Source organism: Microtus oregoni, unplaced genomic scaffold (genome assembly GCF_018167655.1).
Source record: "Microtus oregoni isolate MIOR12 unplaced genomic scaffold, Mior012 000059F_ref0000304, whole genome shotgun sequence".
NCBI lineage: Eukaryota > Metazoa > Chordata > Mammalia > Rodentia > Cricetidae > Microtus > Microtus oregoni.
This window is the reverse complement of record NW_024543835.1, coordinates 4466787-4475362: the sequence shown is the minus strand read 5'-3', so window position 1 is coordinate 4475362 and position 8576 is coordinate 4466787. Positions and strand designations below refer to the sequence as shown.

General features: G+C 42.7%; 1 protein-coding gene across 1 annotated transcript; it reads right to left on the bottom strand.

Annotated features, from left to right (window-relative positions):
- Positions 1-661: 661 nt before the first annotated feature.
- On the bottom strand, positions 662-2220 carry LOC121439032 (26S proteasome regulatory subunit 4). The gene has a single exon (XM_041639525.1). The coding sequence runs from the start codon at positions 2188-2190 to the stop codon at positions 868-870; it is 1323 nt and encodes a 440-aa protein (XP_041495459.1). The 5' UTR covers positions 2191-2220; the 3' UTR covers positions 662-867.
- Positions 2221-8576: the final 6356 nt, after the last annotated feature.

The window sequence follows — 8576 nt, the reverse complement described above, 5'->3', positions numbered from 1 at the left end:
ACCCACTGCCACAGAGGAAGTTAGCTGAAAAACTTGCTAGAGAGCAGTGTCTCCCTCCCATCTTTGACAACTGATGCTGAGCTGCTGCTGGAGTGGCAAGAGGGTCACACAGAACCAGCGCACTCCACTCACAGGTTAGAATGCATTAATAGCCTTCCATCGCTGTAGCGAAATACATGAGATAACTAGCTTGAGAGAGAGAGAGATTTTTTTTGATGCACTTTTTGAGATTCCAGTTTGTGACGGAGCAGTGGTGGCGCACGCCTTTAATCTCAGCACTCAGAAGGCAGAAGCAAGCAAATCTCTGTGAGGCTGAAACCAGCCTGGTCTACATAGCCAGTTTCAGGACAGCCAGGACACAGGGACTCACATAAGTCTTGTGAGACGAACAGCTGGTCTGCTGAACTGTGAAGCAAAACAATGAAGCAAGGAAGAAGAAAAGAGCAGGGTGCCACAAACCTCTATGATGGCACATGCCCAGTGACCTATGTTCTCACGAGCAACCCCTTAAGGCCTACATCATGTCTCAACAGTACCACCCTAGCAATGAAGCCACTTTTAAAAGGAACAGAGAAAAATATGTTTGTGGTCATATTTTTATCTCCCTCCCTCTACATTTGTTTAATTTTGCTTATGAGTTTTGAAATTTTTTTTTTTTTAGAAAGCAAACCAGACAACCCTTTATTGGGAGCAGAGAGCACAACACGATGACCGCACACGGAGACACCTGGTGGGCACCCTGCACAACATCCTTCAAGACAGGCTGTCTACTAGCAAACTCACTGGGAAATGGATTCCTTGGGCAGCTTCCCATCCTCCTGGGGAGTACGGGGAACTCACTAACTTCCCTGAAGGAACTGTGGGTCACTAGAGATACAGCCCCTCAGGGGTGCCTTCTTGTTTTTTATAAAGAACGTTCTCTTTAGATTTTTTGAAGTCTTCATTTGTAACTTTCATTCTGCGTTCACGCAGGGCCATCAGGCCAGCTTCTGTACAGATTGCCTTAATGTCAGCCCCAGACAGGTCATCCTTTGCCATGATCAAGTCATCCAAGGTTACGTCATCAGCCAGGGTCATCCTGCTTGTGTGAATCTGAAAGATCCGCTTCTTGGTCTTCTCGTCAGGCAGGGGGAACTCGATCTTCCTGTCAATGCGGCCTGGTCTGATAAGTGCTGGATCCAAAGTTTCTATTCGGTTTGTGGCCATGATGACTTTTACATCTCCCCTCGAATCAAATCCATCCAGCTGGTTCAGCAGCTCCAACATTGTTCGCTGAATTTCTCTCTCACCTCCAGAATTTGAATCATATCTTTTGGTCCCAATGGCATCAATTTCATCAATAAACACAATGGACGGTGCATGTTCTTCAGCAACTCGGAACAGCTCCCGGACGAGCTTGGGCCCGTCGCCTAGGTACTTCTGAATAAGTTCTGAGCCAACCACTCTCAAGAAAGTGGCTGAGGTTTGGTTAGCTACGGCTTTGGCCAGTAACGTTTTACCTGTTCCTGGCGGACCATAAAGAATGACCCCCTTAGGGGGCTTTATTCCCATCTCCTCATAATACTCAGGATGGGTAAGAGGAAGCTCCACAGATTCCTTAATTTCCTGGATTTGGTTGTCCAGGCCCCCAATATCTGCATAGGTCTCCTGGGGGGCCTTTTCCACCTTCATCACTGTGACCAGGGGATCTGTGTCATCCATTAGCACCCCTATCACGGCATGCACCTTGTGGTTGAGCAGGACTGAACAGCCTGGCTCCAGCAGATCCTTGTCCACAAATGACAGGATGCTGACGTAGTGTTCTGAGCCCACAGATGTGGACACAATGGCGTGATTATCATCAATGATCTCTTCCAAGGTTCCTACAGACATGGGAGTACCCCTGAGATCATCCACTTTCGATCTTTCCTCCTCTTGCTTTTCTTCCAACGGTTTCATCTGCTCCTGATTTCTGATGAACTCTTCCTCCATGAGAAGATAGTCTTTTATTCTCTCTAACTTCAGCAGCTTCAGGCGGCACTGAGTGTGAGGTGTTACCAGTGGCAGTTTGCTGGCAGCATCTGGTCCCTTTGTTTTCTTCTTCTTTTTCCCCACTCTAGTTGGGACAGGAGGTTCATATTTCTTTTTCTTGTCCTTGTCATCCTTCTTGCCACCCCCAGGACCATGGCCACCACTCTGACTCTGACCCATCTTTCCCCAGTAGTCCGAGCCGCCACCGCCGGAAGTTGAGTTTTGAAATTTTTAACATTTATTTACTTCTTTGAGAATTTCATACAATTATGTTGACCATATTCTTTACTCTTATCAACCTTTTATCAGATATTTTCACTACCTCCATACCCACCCAACGTCATGTTCTTTCCCTCCAAATTAAGAAAAAACAAAAATAAACCACAAATATAGCAAGGTATACGATTTGTGTTGGTCAACTATTCCTGAACATGAGGCCTACCCTGGAGTATAACTGACATACCCAGTGTGTCACTCCACTGAAAAGAATTGATAGTTCCTCTCTCTGCAGCTACCATTTGTGACTAGCTTCCTGGCTGGGGGGTTAAACTTTGGGCTCACTTCATGCTGTCCTTGTGAGCTCATATGTGAATCTACTATGTTGTGTCTGTAAAACGCTGCCTTCATGAAGTTATCCACTACTACTGACTTTTCTAATCTTTCTGCACCCCATAGATCTCAAGGAGTCTTTAGGAGTGTGACAGAGTGTCCCATTTAGGGCTGATCACTACAAAGTCTCCCACTCTGCAAGCTGGGGCAGCTTTTAACGTCTGTGACTTTAGGAGAGTGATCCAAACCACAGCATGGAGGTTCAAGATTTCTGGGGCCTGCAAGAGAGAGCAAGCATTAATACATAAATATATGATGTTGCTGTTTGTGCCCCATTTGTTATTTGTTACATTGACCAAAGCAAATAATGTGACCCTCTCCAGATTGAGACTACATAAGGACATGGACATAAAGAATATGAACAAATCAGTATCTGATGTATATTATATGATATAATTCTGGACATATAACAGACACTCAGGAATAACAGCAGGTGACTGTCTACATAGTTTTGTCATCAGTTATGAACATTCAAATTTTACAAACTGTTATTATTTCAATGATTATTCTGACCTCTATCACAGAGAGGTCTCTAATATATGGAATCCATATCAAGTTGATTACAAGGACATGCTTTTCAAATTTTCAGATGCACAGCATTTGAGAATAATACTTTTGATGGCATAATTTAAAAACAAAATGTCACATCTGAAGAAACATATAACATTAAAAAGGAATAGTTACCAAAATTCCACTTCAGACATTTAGAATCAAAGTCTACACTTGTTTTCATCTCTTTTTTAAAAAATGCAAAGTTTTCTAAAGATTTATTTATTTTATGTATTTGAGTGTTTTACCTGCAGCTCCAGACTTATGCCAGAAGAGGGCATCAGCTCCTACTAAAGATCGTTGTAAGTCACCATGTGATTGAAGGGAATTGAACTCAAGACCTCTGGTCTAACTGGGGACATTGCCTTGGGCTCCTGGGAGCCACTCTAGGTTCAAGTCTCTTGCCAACCCTACAGTGGCTCCCTTAACTAAGAATTGTGGTTCCGTGCTCCCCTGTCCAACCTTCCTTTATCCTAATCCTCCTGTTTCCCCAAGCCCCCCCTCCTTCCCTTCTAACTTTTCTCTCCCCATCTCCCCTTACCCACATCCCACCCCACCCCCAAGATTCCAATTTTCTCCCCGGTAATTTTGTCTACTTCCCTTAGCCAAGAGGATAACTGGATAGGGAACCTGAAATGACCCTATCCTATAGCAATACTGACGAATATCTTGCATATAACCATAGAACCTTCATCTGGTGATGGATGGAGATAGAGACAGAGACCCACACTGGAGCACTGGACTGAGCTCCCAAGGTCCCAATGAGGAGCAGAAGGAAGGAGAACATGAGCAAAGAAGTCGGGAGCACGAGGGGTGCACCCACCCACTGAGACAGTGGAGCTGATCTATTGGGAGCTCACCAAGGCCAGCTGGACTGTGACTGAAAAAGCATGGGATAAAACTGGACTCTCTGAACATGGCGAACAATGAGGGCTGATGAGACGCAAAGGACAATGGCACGGGGTTTTGATCCTGCTTAATGTGCTGGCTTTGTGGGAGCCTAGCAAGTTTGGATGTTCACCTTCCTAGATATGGACGGAGGGGGGAGGACCTAGGACTTACCACAGGGCAGAAAACCCTGACTGCTCTTTGGACTGGAGAGGAAGGGGAAAAGGAGTGGGGGGAGGGGGAGAAGGGTGGGAGGAGGGGGAGAAGGGTGGGAGGAGGGGGAGGGAAATGGGAGGCTGGGAGGAGGTGGAAACTTGTTTTTTTTTCCTTTTATCAATAAAAAAAATTTAAAAAAAAAGACCTCTGATCTAGGGTTGTCCAAGTTATTTATCTGATTCAAAGTCACAGGTGCTTTGAATGTATGTGAAGATGAGGGAACAGATTTGGGGAGGGAGAGTTACTTGGAATACAAGAAGAAACATTATTTTCACTGACACATGAATTAGAAAAATATAAAGAGTACCAAAGTGAATAGAAAACTAAGCCAAGGTTATTTTTAACTGGAAAATGAATTACTGACAAATAAAGCCAGTGAGGGTCACAAATTGTTTTCAAATAAAGAAAGTAAAACTAGACATTTCCTATTTTAATTATTTTTCTGTGCAAATGCTATTGTTAACACACTCATGAGCATGCCCTATCATTCCAGGAAAATGAATAATTTTTTTCATCTTTCAATGCAGTGATTTTTATCCTTTTATTACTGATAGAAGCAAACATTTATGTTCAATTTCTAAAACTCTTATTATCCTTTTGCGAATTAATTCTATTTCTGTAGCTGTGGTTTGCATTTTATATCTTGAAGTGCAAACAAAGCTGTCTTTTTTCCAACATTCCCTGTGATGTTAAACACAAGAATAAAATAAATAAGTTCTATTCATTGTCGAGATTTATCTGGTTCAAATTTTTCTAAAGCACAAAACATTATTAATGAATCACTTAACATTAAGCTTCCATCAGCCTGGTATGAAAACAACAATAATCCACTAGATAAAGGAAAATATGGGAAACGTTTTTAGTAGGAGCCAAGAAGGGATTTATGTACTTTTAATGCAACTTTATAGGTTCTGGGTTCCATTATTTTGTCAGAGACATAAAGAAAGGGAAATTGAGCAATCTTTTTAATTGATTCCATAAAGTTTAGAAAGCTACGGCGTAGATCTGGAGATGGGTAAACATTAGAGTGAGTGAAAGAAAATTTTCTTTTTTTTTTTTAATTTTTTTTATTAAGAAAAGAAGAAAAAAAACATAAACAAAAAACAAGTTTCCACCTTCTCGCAGCCTCCCATTTCCCTCCCCCTCCTCCCACCCTTCTCCCCCTCCTCCCACCCTTCTACCCCTCCCCCCACTCCTCTCCCCCTCCATCTCCAGTCCACAGAGCAGTCCGGGTTCCCTGCCCTGTGGTAAGTCCTAGGTCCTCCCCCCTCCGTCCATATCTAGGAAGGTGAACATCCAAACTGGCTAGGCTTCCACAAAGCCAGCACATTAAGTAGGATCAAAACCCCGTGCCATTGTCCTTGGCGTCTCATCAGCCCTCATTGTTCGCCATGTTCAGAGAGTCCGGTTTTATCCCATGCTTTTTCGGTCACAGTCCAGCTGGCCTTGGTGAGCTCCCAGTAGATCAGCTCCACTGTCTCAGTGGGTGGGTGCACGCCTCGTGGTCCCGACTTCTTTGCTCATGTTCTCCCTCCTTCTGCTCCTCATTGGGACCTTGGGAGCTCAGTCCAGTGCTCCAGTGTGGGTCTCTGTCTCTGTCTCCATCCATCACCAGATGAAGGTTCTATGATGATATGCAAGATATTCGTCAGTATTGCTCTAGGATAGGGTCATTTCAGGTTCCCAATCCTAAGCTGCCCAAGGAACTAACTGGGAACCTCATGTTGGGCACTTGTGAGCCCCACTAGGGTCAAATCTCTTGCTCACCCTAAAGTGGTTCCCTTAACTAAGAATTGTGGTTCCGTGCTCCCCTATCCACCTTTCCTTTATCCCAATTCTCCTGATTCCCCAAGTCCCCCCTCCTTCCCTTCTACCTTTTCTCTCCCCATCTCCCCTTACCCCCATCCCACCCCACCCCCAAGATCCTAATTTTCTCACCGGCAATTTGGTCTACTTGCCTTAGCCAAGAGGATAACTATATGTTTTTCCTTGGGTTCACCTTCTTACTTAGCTTCTTTAGGTTCACCTATTGTAGACTCCGTGGCCCTAATTTATGGCTAGAAACCAATTATGAGCGAGTACATCCCATGTTCATCTTTTTGGGTATGGGACACCTCACTCAGGATAGTGTTTTCTATTTCCATCCATTTGCATGCAAAATTCGAGAAGTCATTGTTTTTTACCGCAGAGTAGTACTCTGGCGTGTATATATTCCATACTTTCTTCATCCATTCTTCCATTGAAGGGCATCTAGGTTGTTTCCAGGTTCTGGCTATTACAAATAATACTGCTATGAACATAGTTGAACAAATGCTTTTGTCATATGATATAGCATCTCTTGGGTATATTCCCAGGAGTGGTATTGCTGGGTCCAGGGGTAAGTTGATCCCGAATTTCCTGAGAAACCGAAACACTGACTTCCACAGTGGTTGCACAAGATTGCATTCCCACCAGCAATGGATGAGGGTACCCGTTCCTCCACAGCCTCTCCAGCAAAGGTTATCCTTGGTGTTTTTGACTTTAGCCATTCTGACAGGTGTAAGATGATATCTCAAAGTTGTTTTGATTTGCATTTCCCTGATTGCTAAGGAAGTTGAGCACGACTTTAAGTGTCTTTTGGCCATTTGAACTTCCTCTGCTGAGAATTCTCTGTTCAGTTCAGTGCCCCATTTTTTAATTGGGTTAATTAGCATTTTAAAGTCTAGTTTCTTGAGTTCTTTATATATTTTGGAGATCAGACCTTTGTCTGTTGTGGGGTTGGTGAAGATCTTCTCCCAATCAGTAGGTTGCCTTTGTGTCTTATTGACTATGTCCTTTGCTTTACAGAAGCTTCTCAGTTTCAGTAGGTCCCATTTATTCAATGTTGCCCTTAATGTCTGTGCTTCTGGGGTTATACATAGGAAGCGATCTCCTGTGCCCAGCTCCTGTAGGGTACTTCCCACTTTCTCTTCTATCAGGTTCAGTGTGTTCAGGCTGATATTGAGGTCTTTAATCCATTTGGACTTGAGTTTTGTGCACGGTGATAGATAAGGGTCTATTTTCACTCTTCTACAAGATGACATCCAGTTGTGCCAGCACCATTTGTTGAAGATGCTTTCTTTCTTCCATTTTATACTTTTAGCTCCTTTATCGAAAATCAGGTGTTCATAGGTTTGTGGGATAAAATCCGGGTCTTCTATACGATTCCATTGGTCGACTTCTCTGTTTTTATGCCAGTACCACACTGTTTTCATTACTGTAGCTCTGTAATAGAGTTTGAAGTCAGGGATGGTAATGCCTCCAGAAGATCCTTTATTGTATAGGATTGTTTTGGCTATCCTGGGTTTTTTGTTTTTCCATATAAAGTTGATTATTGTCTTCTCCAGATCTGTGAAGAATTTTGATGGGATCTTGATGGGGATTGCATTGAATCTATAAATAGCCTTTGGTAGAATTGCCATTTTTACTATGTTGATCCTCCCAATCCAAGAGCAAGGGAGGTCCATCCATTTTTTGGTATCCTCTTCAATTTCTTTCTTCAATGCCTTAAAGTTCTTGTCAAATAGATCTTTCACTTCCTTGGTTAGATGTACCCCAAGATATTTTATGCTGTTTTTGGCTATTGTGAATGGTGAAGCTTCTCTGATATCCCTCTCTGCTTCCATATCCTTTGTGTATAAGAGGGCGACTGATTTTTTGGAGTTGATCTTGTATCCTGCCACATTACTAAAGCTGTTTATCAGCTGTAGGAGTTCTTTGGTGGAGTTTTTGGGGTCGCTTATGTACACTATCATATCATCTGCAAATAACGAAAGTTTAACTTCTTCCTTTCCAATTCGAATCCCCTTGATTCCATTATGTTGTCTTATTGCTATTGCTAGAACTTCAAGCACTATATTGAAGAGGTATGGGGAGAGTGGACAGCCTTGTCATGTTCCTGAGTTAAGTGGGATGGCTTTGAGTTTCTCTCCGTTTAATTTGATGTTAGCTGTCGGCTTGCTGTATATAGCTTTTATTATATTTAGGTATGACCCTTGTATCCCTAATCTCTCCAAGACTTTTAACATAAATGGATGTTGAATTTTGTCAAATGCTTTTTCAGCATCTAATGAAATGATCATATGGTTTTTTTCTTTCAGTTTATTTATATGCTGGATTACATTGATAGATTTTCGTATGTTGAACCAGCCCTGCATCTCAGGAATGAAGCCTACTTGATCATAATGGATAATTTTTCGGATGTGTTCTTGGATTCGATTTGCCAGTATTTTGTTGAGGATTTTTGCGTCGATATTCATGAGTGAGATTGGCCTATAGTTCTCTTT

Coding starts and splice junctions, on each gene's coding strand:
- LOC121439032 (XM_041639525.1), bottom strand. CDS start 2,190: ATGGGTCAGAGTCAGAGTGGTGGCCATGGTCCTGGGGGTGGCAAGAAG.